The sequence below is a fragment of the Pipistrellus kuhlii genome, unplaced genomic scaffold (genome assembly GCF_014108245.1).
Source record: "Pipistrellus kuhlii isolate mPipKuh1 unplaced genomic scaffold, mPipKuh1.p scaffold_m20_p_1, whole genome shotgun sequence".
Lineage (NCBI taxonomy): Eukaryota > Metazoa > Chordata > Mammalia > Chiroptera > Vespertilionidae > Pipistrellus > Pipistrellus kuhlii.
The window spans coordinates 185,266,196-185,290,270 of NW_023425404.1; the positions used below are offsets into that span (position 1 = coordinate 185,266,196).

Genomic DNA, 24,075 nt, shown 5'->3' on the forward strand with positions numbered 1-24,075 from the left:
ACATAGCTTGAGGACAGACTGGTTCTTCCAGTCATTGCAGAAAGAGCTTAATAGCGGCTTGGGGAATAGCATGGACATAAACCAAGATGTATTTTTCTGTCAGTAAATAAGTTACTGCATAAATATGTACAGAAAACGTTGAAGATCATGGGGTGGGAAGGAAGAACTGTTTGGAGAAAGTACAGATTGTAGGAAACTTACCATAAAGTTGATAACAGTATAGATGGTTTCCTAATATGCCACAGTTAGGTATATATCATCTAATATGCCACAGTTAGATATATATCATCTGGCTTGTTAATGAAATGGGAAAACTTCTAAGAAAACATATACAGGAAAACACTGTCAACTATAAGTTAATTCTACAGCTTAGTATTTACTGAGTGCCTTCTACATGATAGACATTCTGCTATGGGCAAGGGCTGGAGCACTGCACAAAAAACAAGGCTCTTTTCAGGAGAAAGCATTCTTTGACTTCTTTAACAAAAATAAAATCCATGAGAGCATTATCTGTTTTAACCAAAATAACACAAGATTTCTGTCAAAAGCTTATGGAGATCTATCACACAAGAAATTCATTCATTTCATCTTTCATTACCAAGCAAAGAAAATGATCACAGAATGGCACAAAGTATCACCAGGTGTTATGGATAATTTTATAAAACAATATATCTTTGTAAGATAAGGAGTTACCACAAAAATCTCTCGTAATGAACAAACATTTGCTCTTTATCTCGTGGTAAAGCACTTAAAAAGATTGTGAAACTTGACAAGTTATTCGTTTTTCTTTTCTTTTCTTGAATATATTTTATTGATTTTTTACAGAGAGGAAGGGAGAGAGAGAGAGAGCTAGAAACGTTGATAAGAGAGCAACATAGACCAGCCGCCTCTTGCACACCCCCCACCGGGGATGTGCCCGCAACCAAGGTACATGCCCTTGACCGGAATCGAACCCGGGACCCTCCAGTCCGCAGACCGACGCTCTACCACTGAGCCAAACCGGTTTCGGCTCATTTTTCTTATAATGTCCAAAATTTTATTATTTTTCCTGTGAAGACAGGCAACTTCCTATAGTATGTTACCTCACAGTTATTTTTGTAAAATTAAAAACACTTAAGATAAGCCTGGCATTTAAACAATGGCTTTTCAGCCATGAAAACCACTTGATTTGTATAGAAATAGGATGAACTTGGAAATAGCTCTTTGAATGTCTTCATTACAAAGTCTTAACTAAGATTTTAAAAAACAGTGAAGTGTATTCTGTATACTTTATCACAATTTTTAAAGTAACAGTGATATTTAAAATCCTAGTACACTGCTCTCTGCCCAGCTAGCTTGGTTTGTGGTTGAGCATCAACCTATGAACCAGGAGGTCAGAGTTTGATTCCTGGTAAGGTGACATCCTGGGGTGTGGGCATGCAGGAGGCAAGGATCAAAGATTCTCTCTTATCACTAATGTTTCTCTCTCTCTCCCCCTTTCCCTTCCTCTCTGAAATCAATAAAAGTATATCAAATACTAATAATAAAAATAAAACACACTGTTCTCACTAAAAAAATACTTGTGAATATAAAAAGTATTCTATTTCTATTCTATTAAAAGTATCTTTAAAACTTTACCTCACTTTTATCACAATGTTTTTTACCATTTCAAATTTCTGTACATATTCCAATGTGTATATTAATAAAGTACTTCATTATAATTTATTAATAAATAATCACATAACTGGGGTACATGTTAACTCTCTATTGATGTGTGTGAACAATTACAAGTCGAGTCTATGATATAGTACAAACCAAGAACAAACTGCTGCATGTGTTACATGGCTCTGGCAGTATATGGATAAAGACCCCAAACACAGGTAACCTTCTTTGGCTTCACAGAAGTCAATTAAATCCACCACCTCAGTTAATCAATAGACCCCAAGCAAATTTTTCAAAAGAATCAGAGTAGAAGTATCACCTCTCCAAATAAGACAGTCATTGTGAAAAGTTACATCAAATTCATGGAAGTCCTCAGTCACAGCATTGGCGAATGTGTATCCCCCTCTCCAACAAAGCCCTTTTCATGCAGACTTCCATTAGTACAGGAGAAGCTACACAACATTATAGATAAGGCAACAATGGGAGTTTCCATTTCAGTTTCATTTCCTTTCCAAGAAGCATCTAAAGAAGCCTATTCCACCTTAAAAAGCAGCATGGCAGCACCTCAGGCTTCATCCCCAAATTCAGGGCAGTTACTTGTGAAAGCATTGTCTCAACTTCCTCAGCCCATGACCAACTACATTATAGCTCTCACCCGTTCACTGAAATTGTTTCTGCCAAGGTCTCTGAAGTCCTACATCTGGTGAGCTTTTGGGTTTATCTCATTTGTCCTCTTGGCAGCACCTGACATATCTGAGCGTTTACCTCCTTCTATTGTAGAAAGTCCTCTCTTCATTTTTGTAACACCACACCATCTAGGTTTTTGTCCCACCTCTTTTGTTATTCCTTTTATTTTACTAGTTTCTACAACTCTTAACCATTTCTTAAATGTTGATGCTCACCAGTGTCAGTCTACCTAACTCCAACTCTCCCCACGATATTTTGCCCACTCTGGAGGTTTTAATTACCATCTAGAAGTCTTTGAGTATTATTTCCAACCTTGATATCTCTCTCCCCCTCTCCCCCTCTCCCCCTCTCCCCCTCTCCCCTCCCCCTCCCCCTCCCCCCTCCCTCTCCCTCTCCCTCTCCTCTCTCTCTCTCTCTCTCTCTCTCTCTCTCTCTCTCTCTCCCCCCTGAACTCCAGGAGCCACAGATATAATGTATATACAATTGGACACTGGATATTATCATCTAATCCTCTCACGAGGGCATCAACTCTACACTCAAAACCAGAAACATCTCACCAACACCAACTCAATACTCCACTATTATGCCATTTATCTCAGTGGCATCTCATCTCCACAAATGACACCAACGTTCCCACCCCAACATGTGTGAAACACCAGAATTTTTTTCCTTCTTCATAATTTTTAACAGCTCTAAGTCAAGATATATTTACCATGGCTCTATTCACTCTTAAAACTTGACCCAACCAGTGACAGTATGAAGGAAATAAAGCCCCGTTACTTTTCCAAAATGCAACCTGTTTGCCCTTATCTCCAAAATGTCACTGAGTTTCTTCACAATCTCCTTAAGAAATGATTTCAGACATTTCTTGCTTTGGGATAAATATAGCCTACAAATACAAAGATTTTAGAATCTTAATATTTGACTATTAAGTATTTTTTAAGTTTCAGGAGCATAAATATACATGTGTATTGCCAATATGTGTGTGTGCATGTTTTTATATCTTCAACAGGAAAAGAAAAAAGAAAAAACATTTGAAAAGTGAAAGATAACCCATGTAAAACAAGTAAAATCTCCACATTAAAGCTGAAAAAATGTTAATTTTGTAACTGCAGGCCTTCCACACTGTATTCTTTACAAATATTCCTCATACACAACAGAAACCTACCTTTTATCCTAACAAATACCTGCCAATTCCTCAAAGCACTGGTTAGACTGGCCATCTGACTAAAGCAAAAACGAAAACAGCACACTGAGGTCAGGGCTAATGAAAGTCGAAAAGTAGAAGAGATAGCTAAGGAGTCCTGGAGAGGACAGCCAAAGCATTGGTATCCACTATTGGGCAATTTCTCTCACAAAAACAGACTACCTTCCCCAAGAGTGCAGGAACTGTACATTACACTTCCAACTTTTAGAAATTGTGAAGTTCACTACGCCATTTTAATATCTACATCATATTCTATTACCAAGTGTGATTTTTCAAATATATACCAAGTCGGTGTGATCAGGAAATCATCCAACATAAATGCGAACCTCGGTAGGCATTGTTAGGAAAGCCATCTGTTTGATGGAAATAATATTTCTACTTCCCTAGTGATTATTATCAGTGACAACTATGAAATCCCAAGAGAAGAAATTTAACTGCCTCAAAACTTTAATTACTCACATAAATTGGCCAAGAAATTAATGTTAAATGTTACACAAAGGGCTCTCCAACCCTTTAATATTTTTCAGCTAATTATTCCATTGGTAGTCTACATCTGCTTTGCTAAAATTTGGTTATGAATCAGAAGTAATTCACTAGGAATGCTTTTATATCTAAAAGTGACTGTGGATAATAGTTAATTCACAAAAATTGTTATTTTTAATGTGCATAAAATCCTCCTGAAAATATGTCCCATAAAATAAGAGAACAGATGTGACTATAAAAGTTCATTTGTTTCTACTATTTTAAAAGTTTAAATTCTTTCAACCACAAGGAAGAACAAAGAATGAGACAAACTGAACAAGAAAGTTAATTTTAATAGCATATTTAATCCATAGTTTTTTAATATCTTTAATGTTCAACAATTTATTATCAGAAAGTATGTTAAGCACTGCCTTTTTAGATAAAGTAAATCTATTATGATAACTTAAATACATAAATAGTTCAGAGATCTGCAAATATATACTCTATAACCTTAGGAAATACTGATCATAATGCCACATACACAATGGTGGGTATTTTTGGGTTAGGGATCTTTATTTGTTTCAACAATTGTTCTAATCTGCCACCACTCCTTTTTAAAAAAATAAATATTTTCTAGAATTCTTTGAAGAAATTTATCTTCTAGAATCTAGATGTTTTTGATAGGACATACCACAGCTCCCTCATTTCTTATAGCTCAATTTCAGGATGGTCTTGACTATCTCAGAGTAAAACTACTAATAATTTAAGTTAACTATTTGGATCTACTCAACAACATTGATACTTCTGAAATAAAAATGGGTATATGCACTATGCTTAAAACTATATACATGAGCTAATCACACTAAATAGAAAATATTTAGTTCCAAACAACCCAATATTTATAGCTTTTAAACAGTAGCTATTAAGACATCACTAGCAAATGCAAGCACAAACAGTAGATGCTGAGAGCAAAAAATTTGATGACAGAAACCATGTCCATAACATCTTAAAATTTCAATTTACCTTTACACATACACAAATACGTTTAAAGAAAGAATCATTAAAACAATAAAGCAAAATATTCCAAATTCTTTCAAAGTAGCAGAATGACTGTTCCAAAGATTATCAGAATATTAAACTCTCTCAGTTTATACTATCCTAACTCACCCCCCATCAAAACACAATCACCTTTAGGGATTCACAAATAACAAACATAGAATTCACTGCAACTGTGGTTACCATTTGTAAGCAGCCTTTCATTGCTCCAAAAAGCTCAGCATTGTAGATGCTCATCAGTTTTTAAGCCATATACACAGCTGCTGCCTTAGTCAGAAAAACAAAATTTCACAGCAAAAACTCTAAAATGACATTTAAGCAACACTTTAACATAAAACAAAATTAAAATTACTTCTGTACAGTAGAAAGAATGAATGTATCTGGAACACCAGAAACGTGAGACTCGAGTGATTCTGAATAGTAATACCTTTCATTTACGTGGCGCAATAATTATTTTCTAAGCTCTTTGGCACACATAATAATATCATGTTTAACTTAAGGCATATATCAAAGAGGTATCATTCACATTGAAAAGATAAATCAGAGATATCGCCAAATTAGTGATCGAAATCTGTATCATGACCGCCAGCCTGTGTTCTTTCTACAACCTCTCTTCCAAGGTTGTATAATAAAATGCAGAGACAAACCCCAAATAGAACTTTTTCCTTTTCAACCTTTTCTCCTCCTGCTTCAGGTCTATATTCTACCTGGAATGAGGCACATAGTCGTACAGCCAAGCATGTGTGGATGGATGGCTAAGGGTTAACCACCTAACTGGGGGAGGGGTGCTTGTGAGGGAAAGAGCAGGATTGCCCAGTAGCAATATTACATACTAGATTACACAGTCGCTAGATGTTCATGGCAATCGAATTGGAATCCAGAGACATGATTTTGAATTCCAATGCTCCCACCAACTAACAGGTGAAGCTGATTAAGTTTCTGTAAGAAAACAACACTATCTTCCTGACCAGACATGGCAAATGCTAAATCCAACCACAGACTTCAAGGCTACTGAACACCAGCTTCAGTTAACAGGTTATATATAAAACACACTAGATATAGCTGTATTAATACCAGAGGGCTCACAAAGCTTTCTAAGTATAACATATAGCAGTAAAAGTAGATTTTCAAATCAGTGAGAAAATAACACAGCTTTGAAAAAGTGACGGTGCTGCCCCGGCCAGGTGGCTCAGTTGGCTGGAGCATCGTCCGGGTTTATTAGTTCCCAGTCAGGGCACATACCTAGGTTTTGAGTTTGCTCCCTTGGGGGAGCACGTACAGGAGGCAACCGATTAATGTTTCTCATATTGATGTTTCTCTCTCTCTCTTTTTCCTCTCCCTCCCTTTCTCTCTCCCTCCCTTCCTCTCTTTCTAAAATCAATAATCTCTGACACATAATCCTTGGGTGAGGATTAAAATATTTTCTTTAAAGCAGAAAAAAAAGTTTTTTTTAAAGTGATGTTGTTTAAGAACACTTCATTCATTCATTCATTCATCTATTCAACAAATACTAAGTACCTACGTTGTACCATGCACTATGTTCTAAAGTGGGGGAAAGACAAAATAAAAAGGCAAATAAGACATTGTTAAAAGTTGATACTTACAAGTGAGAAAAATAAAATAAGGAAGGAGCACGGAATATGAGATTAAAAAGAAGGACAGCCCTAACCGGTTTGGCTTGGTGGACAGAGGGTCGGCCTGTGAACTAAAGGGTCCCAGGTTCGATTCCGGTCAAGCGCATATGCCCGGGTTGCAGGCACGATCCCCAGTGGGGAGTGTGCAGGAGGCAGCCAATCAATGATTCTTTCATCATTGATGTTTCTATATTTCTCTCCCTCTTCCTTCCTCTTTGAAATCAGCAAAAATATATATTTAATAATAAAATTTAAAAAAGGATAGTCCTGGCTGGTTTGGCTCAGTGGATTGAAAGGTCCTGGATTCAATTCTGGTCCAGGGCACATGTTCGTGTTGTGGGCTAGATTCCCAGTAGGGGGTGTGCAGGAGGCAGCCGATCAATAATTCTCTCATCATTGATGTTTCTATCTCACTCTCTCTCTTCCTCTCTGAAATCGATTAAAAAAAATACTTTTTAAAAAGCAAGATAAATGTGATAAGATGAGGAAGCAATAGAAAGGCGGCCAAGAAAAGGTGCCAGTGAGGTGGAAAACCAGGAAGTGTAGGGTCCTAGAAAAAAAGTGAAAATAATGTTTGGACAAAAGGGGGATTAACTAAGATTTCAAATGCTGCTAATTAAGTCAAGTCAGATAACATCTGAAAAAAACTTACCACTACATTCACCTGTGTGAAGCTAATTAGTAAACTTGAGAGTTTTGTTCGGGTAGTAGAGACTAAACCTGGCTGAAGTAGGCTCAGGGAGAATGGAGTGTGAATAATTAGAAACAGAACTCTTCACAGGAAATTTATTGCAAAGGGAAAAAGAGAAATAGGTCATGAGGGGAGTATGGAGTCCAGAGGAGAAATAGCAGCATTTTTATATACTGTCAAGAATGCTTCAGTACAAAGGTAAAAATTGAAAGCAAAGAGGAGGAAAGCTAGCTGGCTAGTCCAATGTTCCCAGAGTAGCTGAGAAGAGATAAGATCTAGTGCACAAGTACAGGGGTCACCCTTAAAGGGAAGTTCTCCCGTGATTTGCCAACTTCAGCAAGCATCAGAATCACCTGGTGGCACAGAATGTCGGACTGCACCTCCAGAGCTTCTGATATAAGAAGTTGGGGTGGAGTGAAATGATGTGCATTTCTAACAAGTACCCAGATTGTCCCATTGCTGCTGGTCTAAGGACCTCACTTTAAGAACATACTCCCAAATGTTAAGGGTTAATTTTCTAGTGGAAGACTATAGTGACATACTTTACATGATATATGTAAATAACTTTTGAGGCCCTGTAATACATGTTCTTCCAATCAGAAAAATAATCAAGATGAGTGTTTAAGAAAAACTTTACAAGACAGTCACTTTCCTGAAATAATTATATAAATAAGCTAAAAATAAAATGAAAAATCAACTGCACAGCTAAGCTACCATGCGAATTTAAATTCTAATGTAATTTAAAAGGTATTTAACTTACCAACTGACAACTTCCAGGAGTTACAGCTAAGAAACTAGGCTAAGTGAATGACATGCTACTAAATCCTGTATACATCACACTATATATCATAGAGGAAGGTCAGGATGAAGAATGGCTTGTTTACCAGTAATTATGAAATAACCTTTGCAAGCTACAGTTATCCAGGCTATTTTTAACATTACAATAAGTGAAGCAGCAACTCCCACTAATTCAGCACTATCCATTTAATCAAATAATCCTATCTAAAATTTAACCATTAGGCTTCACTTCAAATACATTTAGAAATAGTAAATGTAGTCACTTGTGAATTTCACTAAGCCTCCCCTTCAGCTTCTTTCTACAGGACATATTCTAAAGCAACTGTGCTTTTCATTTTTTTTTTTTAACACTCTAAGTAAGCTTTCTATTTGCTGTATATTTCATACTTAACTTCAAAAAGTATAGTCCAGAAATGGTAGAAAACAAACAATCTAGGGGTCAGTTTCCCTGGAGGTCCTACGTAGAAAAACCAATCTTTGCTGTACGTAAGCCTTATCACTTACCAGTAAACTAAATGCCACCTAGTGGCAAGTGCTATATACAGTATTATTAAAGCCATGCAAGTCATATTCATCCAACAGGTAACATTCTGACCCATTAGCAATTGCTCCATAATTATACAAGATAAGCAAAATAATGATCCTGTCCTATGGAGCTCAATGACAGATTAAATAGATAATCAACAGATACATTTGTAAATTGCAGAAATATGTTAAATGTTAAGCATTGAGCATTTATTGAAAATGATAAGAGAAACAAATGTTAGGCAGGTTCTCTTATAACTGTTCACCTCACTCAGACTTTCCCATTTCTAATTACTTCATCACTAAGGTTTCTATTGCTCAGTTGTTCTTCCTTAGCCTATCTTATTCTTTAGGTTCCACTCCAGAAAAGGAAAGGAGAAGGACCTACTACTTTCAGAACTGAACTAGGATTTTATTTCCCCATCTCATTTAATCCTCACATAAATTCCTTGAAATAACTTTTTACAGTTTTTTACATTGTTTCATTTTAATCCTTACCCAAAGATACTTTTTCCATTGATCTTTAGAGGGAAAAGGGGGAGTGAAGAGGAGGGGGAGGGGGTAAAGAAGGGAGAAGGAAGGGAGAGGTGAGAGGAGGAGGGGAGAGAGAGAGGGGAGAGGAACATCAGTGTGATAGAGACACATGCCAACACTCTAAGCACTTAGCTAACAGGCCAGGGCTACAAATTTTTAGACATCGGCAAGACTTAGATTAAGTGACACATTATTAGCCACAGATCTATTTTACAGATAGTGCACTGATTCCAAAGCTTCGTACACCATTTTGCCTCAAACGAGCTGCTTTGTTTTTCCATTCCTGGGCCTACCAAGATCATACCTTGGTCACATTTATCTTATGGTCTCCATCAATTCCAATGTGTTTTACTACACTGTTTATATTCAGCCCCATCTCTTCAAAAACATTCGTAACCCCCCACCCCTCCGTATGAACGACTGATATTCAAATCATTAGCTTAGCACTCAAGGTCTTCTAAGAATCCCAATACTTTTCCAGTTTTATTTCCTACCCCTTTCCTAACAACTCCCGTATTTTCTATGAACTTTCCTCCAGTTAAGAGATAAGCATTTGCACCTCTGTTCTCACCAACATTATACATCTGGTATAGCACTTATAATCTCTATTGTAATTGTCTGTGTACTTTCACTAAATCATGAGCTTCACCAAACCATCTTAGCCATCTTCATATTAAGACCAGTATATACCAGTGTCTTATACTTATTAAGTGCTCAATCAACAACTATTTCTTTAATACAATGTTATTAAGACAATTATAAAGGAGAACCACTAAAACATGGTTATACTCATTTCCTGTAACCCTTTCTTCATGTCTCAGGACCTCAATGTTTTTGCTTCCTCCATTTGCTACATAGATCAGGAGCTTTTTATAGAACTATATGATTTTTGCATGAAAAATTTTCTCACACTCAAACCAAATGTTATATGACTTGAAAAAGTGTTCTGGGAACTATAAAGACAATAAGAAGTTCAGTGGTTGTCAGGGAGTAGGGAGGAATGAATAGGCAGAACATAGTGGACTCTGTATGGCAGATATTTTTGTAGATACATTAGAATTTGTCCAAACCTAAAGAATACACACCAAAAGTGATCCTTGATGTAAAATATGGACTTGGAAGATAATAATCCTAAATAATAAAAGCCCAATATTCTAAGTGTCCGGTCGTCAGTTCAACCAATCAAAGCGTAATATGCTAATGATATGCTAAGGCTACTCAACCACTCGCTATGACAGGCAGTAACCAACAGGGGGCAGACAGTCGACTGGTCAACCAGTTGCTATGATGTGCACTGACCACCAGAGGGGGCAGACGCTCCAACTGGTAAGTGAGCTTGCTGCTGGGGTCTGGCAGACGGGACTGAGACAGGACATGCCCTGGAGCTCTCGGTCCCTCCCCAACTGGCCAACCTCCCACATCCCTCCCAGGCCCCTATCATGCACTGGTGGCGTCCCTCAGTTTGGCCTGTGCCCTCTCACAACCTGGGACCCTTCAGGGGATGTTGGAGAGCCGGTTTCGGCCAGATCCCGCAGGCCAGGCCATGGGACCATACTGGTGCACAAATTCGTGCACCAGGGTTCTAGTGTGTCAATATAAGTTCATCAATTATAATAAATGTACTGCTCTGTTGGGGGATGTTGTTAATGGAGGAGGCTATTTATGTGTGGGGGCAGGGTTATGGGGAATCTTTGTACCTTCCCCTCAATTTTGCTGTGAACCTAAAACTGCTCCAAAAAATAATCATTCCTGGTCAGAGCACATACCCAGGTTGCAGATTTGATCCCCAATTGGGATGCTTTTGGGAAGCAACCAATTGAGGTTTCTCTCTCACATCAGTGTTTCTTTCTCTCCCTTCCTTGCTCATTAAAAGAAAAATCAATAAAAACTTTTTAAAAATATAAGCTGGCAAAATAAGGCAAGACCTTAATGGCTCTGAAGTTTTCCAAAAAGGGAACAAATACTAGTTTCAATTATACAAACGAGCTTTATCTGGAGCAAGACTAGTTCCAAAATAATAACTAGAGGCCCAGTGCATGAAATTTATGCACGGGGGTGAAGGGGGATGGTGGTGGTGGTGGTGGTGTCCCCCTCAGCCCAGGCTTCACCCTCTCACAATCTGGATCCAGGACCACTGGCCCCTAACCACTCACCTTGCCTGCCCAATCACCCCCCCAACCACTCGCCTGCTTGCCTGATCATCCCTATCTACTCTGCTGGCCTGCTGAATAGCCCCTAACTGCTCACCTGCTGCCTGATTGCCCCTAACCACTTGCTGGAGGGCAGCCAGCTGGGATAAAGGACGGTGGTCATTCTAGACTTTGGTCATTCTAATCGTTCTGCCGTTTCAGTCACTGGGCTTTTATTATATAGGAATTTTTAAATTTACAATATTGGTTCTATGCTTTATAAAGCAATTAATATTGTAGTTACATAACACAATCTTTACCACACTAATAAAACTCCGGGTTTTAGAAAGTTATAACCATTTTTTCTGGTTATATAAACTTTTTATGAGAAACTATTCTTATATACAACTACAATAGAAGCCCAATGCACAAAAATTCATACAAGAGTAGGCCTTCCTTCCTCCGGCTGCCAGCACTGGCTTCCCTTCTCTGGCTGTGGGCAGGCACCCAGAATCTGGACTGCTTCCCTCCTCCAGCTGCCCACAGGCACCCAGGACCTGGGCTGGCTTCCATCTAGCCCTGGCTTCATCAGGAAGGATATCCGGAATGACGTCCGGAAGATGCTTGGTCTAATTAGCATATTACCCTTTTGTTGTTATAAACTAGATGCCCCTTGCAGGAAAATTCCTGCAATAGGGCTTTCTGCTGCGGTCTCCACTGTCCCACCTGCTTCCCTCCCTTCTCCACAGCACTGCCTGCTTGCTTCTCCACAGCTTCACTCCCTTCTGCAGTGCTTGGCTTCTTTCTATGCTGTCTTCAGTCTTCGCTCTGCACCTGGATATAAAAATTAACCACTATCTTTTTGGTTGGGTTAATTTACACTCACCCTGATTGGCTGGTGGGCGTGGCTTGTGGGTGTAGAGAAAGTGCAGTCAATTTGATTTTTCTCTTTTATTAGAGATTATACTAGAGGCCCGGTGCATGAAATCATGCATAAGTAGAATCCCTAGGCCTGGCCAGTGATCAGGGCCGAGCTGAGGGGCGACTGGTGGGGTGATCAGGGTCCCCTGCTTGCACCCACCTTGGCCAGTCTGGCACCACCAGCTTGCCGGCCCCGCCCACTGCCGCTAGTCACCTCCCTCTGCAGGATGACCAGCAGAGCAATGGGGAGGAGGAGGGGTGGCCGCTCACACCACCTAGGCTGGCCTGAGTCCTGCAGGCTGGTGGCCGCTCCAGCATTGAGTGTCTGCCCCCTGGTGGTCAGTGCGCATCATAGCTGACTGGTCACTCAGCCAGTCATTCTGCAGTTTGGTCGGTTTGCATATTATTACACAGGATAACCTAATTAATGCAAATGGCACACACAAAAAACTAGCTTTAAAACCAAATTAAAACTTTTGAATATATAATAGGAAGCCTGGGAGGGGGATTAAAAGAGTCAACTTGGTTTTCTAGTATATTTCATCTCATGTCTTCTTAGGATACCTACCGTGTTTCCCGGAAAATAAGACATCCTCCGAAAATAAGACCTAGCGCATGGAAAGAAAACACATCCCCTGAAAATAAGACCTAGCGCAACTTTGGGAGAAAAAAATCAATATAAGACACTCTTATTTTCAGGGAAACAGGGTAAGAAGCAGCGTTTTCTACGTCTTCTCATTTTTATAAAACTTAAAACAGTGTAAACATTCCCAAAACTGCCATGAATATGACCAATCTGACTGAAAAGCTGTCATGTATTGTCTCAACATAACAAACCTACACAAATATCTATGCAGACAGGTAATTAGTACCAATTATACAAAGCAAGCTATAGAGACTTCAATGCCTATTTTTCCCCAGTAGCATGTTCAGGAAATACATTACTCTTTTCACAACATTAGGATATCACTTCATTCCCTGGAGCAGAAGAAGGCCTAATGAGGCATACACGATTCCATGATGTTGTGCCAGGACTACAGGGACATCCAGAACTGTGGGTAGGGTGTCTGAGAGATGAACACTCAACATTCCTACGTTATTACAGCTGTCCAAGCAGAGAAGAAAGTAGTAAGAAGCAGACCCCAAAAAGTTGGGGGTGACTCAATGACAACATCCGTGGTCAAGCAGTAATTTACCAAGTATGTCTGCTCAAAATGCAAAGGCACATATTTCAAGGGCTGCGGTCCTCTGCGCTAAATACACTGCTGCCTTCCTAAAACATGACCCACAAACCACAGGTTGCATATTAACAGTCCATCCTGTGCCCAGACTGTGAAAGGTTACCAGGAGAAACCAATTGTTATAATCACAATATTATGTAGAGTGCTTTACTACTTACAAATAACTTATACATCATTTTAACAATTAGAACTTCACATAGCTTACCATACTTGATAGTCACAAAGTGTCTGCCAGATAAATATAACTAAATTATCATTCTCTATTTTATAGAGGTAGAACCTGAAGCTTGGAGAAAGTATCTGAAAGTAATCTGTCCACAAAACCCGAGTCTTAGTATTATTTGGCTCAATGGCATGGATCACCCCAAAAAGTAATCTATAGTGTCTTAAACCTGTGCTCCCTAAGTACTTAAAACACCTAAAAATAATGAAACCTTTTGAGAAATACTTGACAGTCAACCACTTAAAAAATGTGAAATTTAAGCATGTCAGTTTTGTACAACAATATAGTATTTTGTAACAATCCAAAAGGAACTTTTGCCTAAAAGTTTTACTATAATGTTCTCAGGGGCTATGAAACTGCGTATAGCTGAAAAATATCCATTCCTTTGGGTTCTTCAGCAATTAAATTCCCTATAGTATCAGTAAATTTCCTGCATACATATCAACTTCTGCCTCATAAACTTATCCACTCAGCTGCCTCTCTTAACGAAGGCTGCTAGGGGGAGCCATTGAAAGGTTTTGTAACTTAGGAGTGAAGTGATCAGATTTGCTCTTCAGAAAGATTGTGTGGGGGAAAAAGAAAATAAAAAAGAAAGACGGTGTGGAGGGTTGGATAAAGGGAGGGTGAGTCTAGAAGCAAAAAGAAGAAACTGCAAATACCTACAGTAATCCAAGTGAGAAGAGCATGAACTATAGCAGTGAGGATAAAGGAAACAGATTCAAGCAGTTTTTCAGAAGAAAAAATTATCTGTTCTCAGTGATTAAATGTAAAGCGTTAGTGTAAGAGGAATCCAGAAACCTGGCTTAAGGAACTATTTAAGATGTGATATAATCTACCTGGGACAAAAAATGCAACTGGTTTTGATATATTATATAAAGAAACAAACACATATGGAGGGGAGGAGGGAAAAAGAGAATGAATCCCAAGTGTAAGGGTCAAGTCTAAAATGATGGTCCTGGTTGTTAGAAAATATTCTTGAGAACAAACGACACTAAAAAAATATATATTGAAAAGCAATCATTACTGTTAACAGACTTGGCCTAGAGTCTAGTGAAAACATTTTGTGATATTATTTTTTTAATATTACCACATGCAGAAAACATGTCACTAGAAGAAAAACATCCCATACTTTTTTTTTTTAAATATATTTTATTGATTTTTTTACAGAGAGGAAGGGAGAGAGATAGAGAGCTAGAAACGTCGATGAGAGAGAAACATCAACCAGCTGCCTCCTGCACACCCCCTACCGGGGATGTGCCCGCAACCAATGTACATGCCCCTGACCGGAATCGAACCCTGGACCCTTCAGTCCGCAGACCGACACTCTACCACTGAGCCAAACCGGCTTCGGCCCATACTTTTGCTCTGTTTATTACATTTGAGTTCGACAAACCTTCGGTCTCTTACACAACACACACTACATACACACCAACCTGTAATTTATTTTACTTCTCCCTCTCCCTCTAAGCTTATAGGAGGAAAAAGTATCTGTTTTATTAGTGAAACTATCCTATATACTAAAAGCCTAATATGCAAATTGCCCCCTTGGGCAGTCATTCAACTGGGAGTTCAAACACTCACTATGACGTGTGCTGACCACCAGGGAGCAGTGCGAAACATGGCGGGCAGCAACAATGTGCTACAACCTCTCACCAGCTACCTGGGGGCAGGGGTGACAAGACAAGATGGGGGTTGTGGTGAGAATTTGGGGTGTCTGCTGAGCTCACTCTCACTCCCCCTGCTACCCTCCGCCAGGAGGCCAGGACTTGCACACCCCAGAAGCCCAACCCAGAGGGAAACCCCATGCTCAGGTGTCGGGCGCCCCTGAGTAGCCTGCCCCACACCCGCATGGTCTCTTTCAGGTGAGCTAAGCCACAGCCACCAGGGCAGCAGGGGTCGGTCTGGCTCCCCATGGGTTCATGCAGCAGCTGGTCTGTGAGGCTGGCCCGTAGAGCACACGCTGCCCGCCCAGCTCCCGTGCAGTGCCACTGGGTGGCCCAGTGACAGAGTCTGGCCACACTCACCACAGCTCTGCGTGGGGACTCGGGTGTTGTGAGTCAGGTGGAGGGGACACATGGGGGCCTGGGTGCTGCCCAGGTCCCAGAGGTCAGCTGGGACCTGCCCTTCCAGCCCAGAAGCTCTCACTTCAATTGACAGCCAGACCTAGGGACCACTCCGGTGAATGAATTTTGTGCACCGGGCTTCTAGTAATGCTTATTTCAGTTATTGTTGTTTTTCATCCCACTATCACTAATGTGACTTACCAAGAACTTAGTTCATAACCTACTTGACTTCCCACAAAATATGACCTATTTCAATTCACATCAGCTTAATACAGTAACAATCCCTAGACTAACCACACCTTTCATCTAAGAATGCTCTCTGCAAATCCTGAAGCACAGCCACCCTGTGCAGATGTGGCAAGCTGTTACAATTCCCATTTTACTACACAGTTAGGAAACTGGCCCAGGGGAAGTAGAGTAACTTGGAAATAGACACTAAGCCTGGTGCCAAAAATAACAACTTTTAGTCAATCTCTGAGAACATACTCCCCCTAGTTGAAATAACATGAAATTCAGTACTAGGACAAAGTGAAATGCGAAATGTTTTAAAGCCTTATTCTAGGTTTTTAAATTTTATTTTTAAAAATGACCAAATACTACATTTAAGATAATTTGCAAGAACTTTCAAGCACACTATACCCCCACCCCCACCCCAATACCTTATCGAGTGCCAAAAATGACTTAATAAATTACAGCTGGCAAGCGTGGCTTTTCTCCCAAACCACTTTTTTTCCCCTTAGCCACTTAAAAGACAATGATAGAAATGTTAGTATAGGACAAGAGATAACTTTTTAACAAACCTAACTGCTTAAAATTTAATGCCTAAAAGAATATATTAGAATAGATCTGAAAATATTGCAAGTAAGCCTATTTTTCCTGAAAAAATACCCTCGATAGACACATCTGCAATATGCTTGAACAATAAATTTAAAGCTTAAATCATCAATAATCAGAAAGAAAGCCTCCCAACAACAGTTCATGTGATATATTTTTACAATTGCTATTGTTTGATATAATTTAGTAAAATTACTGTTTTATTTGGTCACCACATACAGGTCTTACACATTTTGGAAACAAAAAACACAACTTGATTTGTAAAAGTTGATTTCATGATATAGGTGTGATCATTCTTATATGCACAGGTCCTTCCATTATTACAATACTTAACATTTACTTCTAGTGAAAAACAACAGTGTGCTCAAGATTTTACCTTCAAAAGAATGAATATACACTAAGAACTAGGAAGGGAGACAACTGGTTATTAGCAAAAATCTATTCATGGAACCTAGATTGCAAATTTTCACTAACGCCTCACCTGTCACTCATGAAACATGATTTTCTGCTAATTAAAATTCAAACTACTAGATCTAATCACAGCCTTCAAATAAAATGCTTTCCACTACACCACTTTCTCACACTACATCTTTTATATCCTCTTCTAGTAGTACTTTTCGTGGAACTTGAGTTTACAAATGAAATGACACTCCAAATGATTTTGTAGCTAATATATCTTCTGTGATCAACTAGTAGGGTGGAAATCCTGGAAATATCTAACTACTACGTCTTATTCCCAGCACCGGAATATTCAAGCCATATATTGTAAATACATCACACTACCCTCCCCCCACACCCCACACAGAACTCCAAGCTTTTAGCGCTACCATAACAATAAGCACTCTGAAAATGCAAAGCTCTTCTTTTAACATGAGAAGAGCCAGTTCATTAAGACCATTATTTACATGTACTTGCATTGCATTTCATCAACGCATTCCACAAACAGAAACTGCAGTCTTACGTACTTTACTCATTTCAACTCCAAAGATGGAGCGGAGAGGTTGTCATAAATCTATAGGGCAGCAGCACATGATTGCAAACTATCTAACGAGTAAGAAAAAGTAGAATAATCACATTAACCCATAAGTTTGATGCCTTTCTTTTTTCCTTACAAAGCTCAGGAGTTATTGGTAAAAATAACTACACTCCACACCTAGAATCTACAAAATGCTAAAATTCTCCACTCTATTCACAAGTTGTTGTTTTTTTTAACCTCAAAATTCACTTAACTGCTACTCACGTACTAAATGAATAACCAATGTGGACATCTGACGAGTCTCATACATCAACTGGAAAAAAATATATATGTCTCTACCTGGCGCCTCTTCCAAGCGTCCTACAATAATACCCTCAGGTACGCTAAAGCTGCACCAGCTGCCCTTGGCCTAGGACGTCAGAAACCAAGGACCTGGAAGGGCGGGGAGGGGGGGGGGGGTTTAAGAAACAGAACCAAAGTCCCGATCTTTTTCCAGGGTTACCGTTCCCAAGCAAAACCACCACAGGCCCAGAGAGAGGCAGCGAGGAAACCTGGAGTCACCGTAATCCTGAGAGAAACTGGGGGAACGGGGGACGCAATCCCGAGAGAGAAAGGGGTGCGGAGAGGAGGAAAGTAAGTGTAGATCACCGTGCGTCTTTCAGACCCACAACCACCACCAACCCCGGGGGCGGTATCTGCACCTACAAGCACCAGATGGAGTCCCCCTGCCTCGGGCTGGGACCGCTCGGCCGACACACACACACACACACACACACACACACACACACACACACACACAGCGGGTAGTGGGGGCAAACCACACACACACACACACACACACACACACACACACACAGCGGGTAGTGGGGGCAAACCAACCGAAGATGGGAGGGGAGCGGGGGTGCCAAAACCCGGAGAAAGCCCCGGGTGGGGAACACAAAGCCTCTGGGGCGACCAAGGACCCGGCAGAAAGCAGCGAAGGTAACACCTAAGGAACATGAAAAGGAAAAGAGCAATGCTGTGCCTGGTCCGCGGCAGGTCCCAGAGGTGCCGATCAGAGAGAGAGAGGGAAACAACAAAGGGGCACCGCAGGACGGACAGCCGCGGGGAGAGGTGGCAGAGAAGAGGGATGCGGGGCGCGACGGGTCGGACAAAGCGCCCGAGGCGGCGAAACAAAGGGTCGGGGGATAGACAGTAGCCAGGGGGGCAACCGGGGAGGACAAAGCGCCCGGGGCTGGGGGCACGGGCCAGGCGAGGAGGGGCACGGGGCGACCGACCCGAGGAACAAAGCTGCGCGGGTCTGGGAGGCGAAGGCCCACGGGTGGCGGCGTGGGCGCGGGAGGCGCGCGGAGAGCCCCGCACCCGCGGGCCCCGCGCGCCCGGCCGCACTCACACCCGCACCCGCCGGCCTCTCCGCCGCCGCTGCCCTCACGCGCCGAAGCCCGAGCCGCCGCGGCGCAGCGCGGGGAGCGCACCGCCACCCGCCGCCGCGCTCCGCGCACGCGTCACCGCCCCCGCGGCCCCCGCACGGCCGGCGCGCCGCGGCCTCGGAACCCTCGGAGCCCGCCGACAGCCGCGGGCTACAAGACGCCCGCAACTTTCCCGGTTCCCAGCGACCCGATTCCCCGAGACTTACCCTGTCACAACAGGCGCCATCTTCCACAAACTCTCGCCAAAACTCCAACCCTCGCGAGATCCCCCCCAAGACGCCTTTTCCCCGGTCCCTCTCCCCCGCCCCTTCCCTCCTTCCTTCCTCAGCTCCTCGATTCCAGCCGGCCCCCGCGCTCCTGCTCCCCTCGCAGCCGGCGCGGAGAGCCCGGCGCCGCGTGCCGCCCGCGAAGTCAGGGGGACCCTGCGCGCTGCCTTCCCTGGAAACCTACCCGGGCGATGGAGCATGCGCAGGCGGCTCCGCGCCGGGCGAGCCCTCCTCGCGGTCCATGGGGAGCGCTCCGGTTGTCCGGGTTTTGGGACGCGCCCTGAGGGACGGGACGTGGAGTCGGAGGAAAACCGGAGGGGATTACTACGAGGGGGGGGGGGGGAGACCGGGGAACGGAGGGGTCAGGAGGCGGGGCCGAGGGGGAAGGTCCTGGGAAAATCGGCCGCGTTTCACAGGCCTAGAGGAAACACCTCCTCAAATGGGTGTTTTCCAAGCGGCTTCCCGCTCACTCTTGAGTTCCCAGCCCTGTTCATTCATTCAGACGTCCATTGGACGCGTCCTTCATGCTCGTGTCAGCGCTAGGGACTGGAGCTGCAGGAGCCTGGAGCGGGGCGAGTGACAAACCAGGAACTACCACCTTCGTTTATGTAAACCACCCCCCCACACACACACCCCCATGCTAGCGGAGAACCAGCCAAAAGTACCATGTGGTTCGACCCTCCAGAAACTCTGCAAATTGAAAACTTTTGCAGTTGAGCTGCGTCGCCTTCCAGGGTATGAAAGGAGGTCGGGGCAACACCTCTGGCAACAAGGACATCCCTAATGTCCACCTCGCGTGCACACCCCAGGCAGCCGCGTAGCTTTCTCTGGCGGTGAAAAAAAAAAAAAGAAAGAAAAGAAAGAAAGAAAGAAAAAAGCGTTGGACTTGAGATCCACCATTCCCCCGCCCCGCACTCCAACCAGAGTGGTGTGGGCCTCCCTAGGATCTCTCTCTCTCTCTGTCTCCCTCTCTCTCTCTCTCTCTCTCTCTCTCTCTCTCTCTCTCTCTCTCTCTCTCTCTGTGTGTGTGTGTCTCTCTCTCTCTCTTCTCTCTCGCAGCCCGCCGCCGTGCAGGCTCCCAGGTGCATCTAGGGACCGACTCCACCCAGATCCTCCCCCGCTGGGCCTGGCATAGTCGACGCCTTGCTTGCTGCCTGAAATGTACTTCGGGCGACCTAAGCCTGGAAACCACGTCCGGAGTGCGGAGGGCTTCCAAGCTTAGGAACTGAACAAAAAAGAGTGGGAAATGAACAAAAAAGAGCAGGGCAGGGCCCCAACCTGCCTCCCCCGCCCCTACCTGGGGCACCCCCTTTCTTACTCCCCTCCCCACCTCGCCAAGCCCTTTCAATTCCTAGAGATTCCCAGAACTAGCACTGCCTCCCGCAGGGAGCCCCCAAAACCCGGAGAACTGGACTGCGCTGCCCGAAACCTGCTGAGCGCGCCGCACGACTGGCGCGGCACGCGCGGGCGGCACTGCGCATGTGCCCAGTGCGGGCAGCCCAGTCTCACGCTACACCTCCTTCCCACCGCCTTCCACTACTCGACTCAGACACAACACGGGCCGTGGGAAATTCCGCAAGCCTCGCGAGAACGCGCCCACTGTCGCCTATGCTTTCTCTCCAAATCTCGCGACGTCCGAGCGGGACAGGTGTTTGTCTAGTGCAGCTCAGGGCACTCACTGTGCGTGCCGCGCGTGCCCGGCCGGCGGCCGGGCGGGCGAGCGGGCGGGCGGCCGGCGTGGGCGGGGTGGGAAGGGAGCAGCTTGCCACCGAGGCCGAGCGGGTGGGCGCGTGGCGGGGAGCGCAGGGAGGCGGGAGGCCAGGAAGGGGCTTGATGTCTCGCCTACACACGCCGCCTGACACTTCGTGCAAGAAAAAGTGGTTGGGGGGAGGGGGGCGGTGTGGGGGGGGGGGGGGGGGAGGGAAGGGGAGCGTCCCAAAGAAAGAAGGGGAAGCCAGAAATTAGAAGCACCTCCTGGTGTGGATGGTAAGAAGTCAAACTCTAGGGCTTGAGGATCCCCAGGCTGATTGCCCCGAGGAGGTTTCCTGTAGCCCTTCGCGAGCCTGGTACTTTCCTAAAATGTGTTAGACGCCTCGCCTCCAGCCTCCGGAAACTGATGGCCCCCGGTGTCGGGTTTGAGTCATGCCAATGAGTCTCCTAGTCTGGCCACCACTTTTCTTGCTTTTAAAACAAGTTCAGCTTCTCTTAGCCACTCTCTTCCTGCAATTAGTTTTCTTTCTGATTTACCCGCTGGTCTAGGGATTTGGGTAAGGAAAACAAAAAGAAAAAACTCCCAGCGCTTTCACATTTTTGCCTATATAGATTCGGCTTTCCATTCGTGGACACAATTTTTAAACCCCTGCCCCTCAACACCGCCCCGCCTCCTCCCCCCCAATCTCTTCCTAGCCTTTTTAAATGATCCCTATAAAACAGTTTCTGTTCTTTTTCTTTTTCTCTCAGTAATAGGACCTAAAATATTGGTTTTGCTTTCCCTCGCCTTTGAGTTTGGTGAGATATTCATTCCATTTTAAGTATTGTTTCATCAGATGCTTTAGTGACAATTGTTTTAAATCAGCAAAATTTAACCTTTTCCATCTGATGGCACACACAAACTAATTACTAAAATTCTGCAGCACACTGAAGCATTTTTTGCCGAACTGAGGGGGGAAAAAAGTATAGTTTGGATTCATTCACACTGGATAGCTATTGTTGTGTTGGCTGTTGTCATTTTTTATTTGGTAATCTAAGGGAAAAGAGATCAATGCACTTGCCGAAGCCGGTTTGGCTCAGTGGTAGAGCATTGGTCTGTGGACTGGTCCCGGGTTCCATTCCGGTCAAGGGCATGTACCTTGGTTGCGGGCACATCCCCGGTAGGGGGTGTGCAAGAGGCAGCTGGTCGTCTCATCAACGTTTCTAGCTCTTTATCTCTCTCCCTTCCTCTCTGTAAAAAATCAATAAAATGTATTTTTTTAAAAAAAAAGAGATCAGTGCACTTAACTAATACTCAAGTATTGCATGTTTGAAAAATTCTTGCGGCACACCAGTTGAAAATTGCTGTTTTAAATGCTTCCCTTCTTTTTAGATTATCTGCCTAGTGAATTCCTACTTAAATTCTCCAATCAGGCACATTTCAGATTGGTGTAGTTTCTGTTACCAGCCTCGCTTTGAATTGTTTAGGAACTGGTATACTGGTATCTTGGTGACATCATAGTCCTACAAATGGAGAATTGAATCCAGTTTTGATTTTTCAAGGACAGTAAGTACTAATCTGCTGGTTATGCAGTGGGCAAGAAATCAACTTTTTCAGTGGTATTCAATGTTGTTAGTTTGTCTGCATTACCTATCCCTTGGATTACATATGTCTCACAGGAAAAGAATATATAAGGACATTTAACGCCCTATCTCAGTGCAAGCCTGATTCGGAACAGGATAGCTCAGGAGGAAGACAATGCCCACAGGCACACTTTCTTTCATTCCAAGAAGGCATTTCAATCATGGTCTAGTCCAGGCCATTAATCTCATTTGGAACCATGGCCATCTGAGGACCCCAACATGGAAAACCATGGGAACCACACATCAAATCACAACTCATCTTTACCCTAAACTGTAGGGCCTAAAGCATGCTCTTCTCTCATTCTTTCCCCATCCCAGTAAATGACAACTCCATCCTTCCACTTACTTAAACCAAGAAGAACCTTAGAGTCATTCTTGCCTTCTTTTCTTCTCACATCCACCATGCACTCTTAACAAAATCCTGCTGGCTCCACTTCCAAAAGATACCCACAGTCCAACCAGTTCCACACCTTCATGGCTACCAGCTCAGTCTAACCCATCTCATTTCTCATGTAGTTTATGGGAAGTCTAACTGGTTCTTCTTTCATTCTCGCCTTCCCTCAGTCTGTTCTCAATAGAGCATTCAGAGTGCTCTATTGAGAACAGACTGAACTCTCCATTGGTTCCCTATCACTGCAAGGACCTACACAATCTGGTCTCTCACCCCCACCTCCTCCCCTCACCCCACCCTCCCCCACCTCCACCCCTCACCCCACTCCCACCCACCCCCACCTCACTGACCTCACTTATTTCTTCTTCCTCTGGCCCTTGCTCACTGAGCTCTAAGCAGCAGGCTTCCTAGCTGTTCCCAGAACATAACTCCTGCCTTTTGCTCTTTCCCTCAGATGCCTTATGGCTCATTCCTTCACTGTTTTCAGGTCTTTGCTTAAGGTCAGTGAGGCCTTCCCTGACCACCCTTCACAAAAGTGATTCCTCATATCCCCTATTTCCTTCTTTATTTTTCCTACAGCATTAACCATAAACTAACATACCATATATCATAACTGTATTGTGTTTACTCTCTGTCTTTTCCCATTATACTGTAGTCTAAATGAGGGCAGGGATTTTTTTTCCTATTTTTTTCATGGTTCAAACGTTAGGCATTAGAACAAACTCAGTAAGCATTTGTAGAATGAATGGGATGTCTTCCACTTTAAATATTTCTTAATTGATTTGAGAGAGAGAAAGAAATGAGAAACACTGATTCGTTGTTCTGCTTATTTATTCATTCATTGGTTGCTTCTTGTATGCGCCCTAATCAGGGATCCAATCCGAAACATTGGCATATCGGGATGATGCTCTAACCAACTGAGCTACCGGGCCAGGCCTTATATGTCTTCCACTTTTGAATGGAATGGAAACGATTCTGAAGGCTCCCTATGCCTTCCAAGATTCAAAACAATATTGGACTTTGACCAGCAATG

The 24,075-nt window shown here is 43.1% G+C and overlaps 1 protein-coding gene across 3 annotated transcripts in view; it reads right to left on the bottom strand.

The window, feature by feature from the left end:
- RBPJ (recombination signal binding protein for immunoglobulin kappa J region) overlaps positions 1-19,610 on the bottom strand; it is an 82,868-nt gene extending 63,258 nt beyond the window's left edge. The window contains exon 1 of one of the 3 annotated variants that reach the window (XM_036419051.2): positions 19,503-19,610. In XM_036419051.2, the coding sequence (XP_036274944.1) occupies positions 19,503-19,561 (59 nt within the window). In that variant the 5' untranslated portion in view covers positions 19,562-19,610. Of the gene's footprint in view, positions 1-19,258; positions 19,412-19,502 lie in introns of those variants that run through there. The other 2 variants (XM_036419069.2, XM_036419060.2) reach the window with 2 other exon arrangements.
- Positions 19,611-24,075: the final 4,465 nt, after the last annotated feature.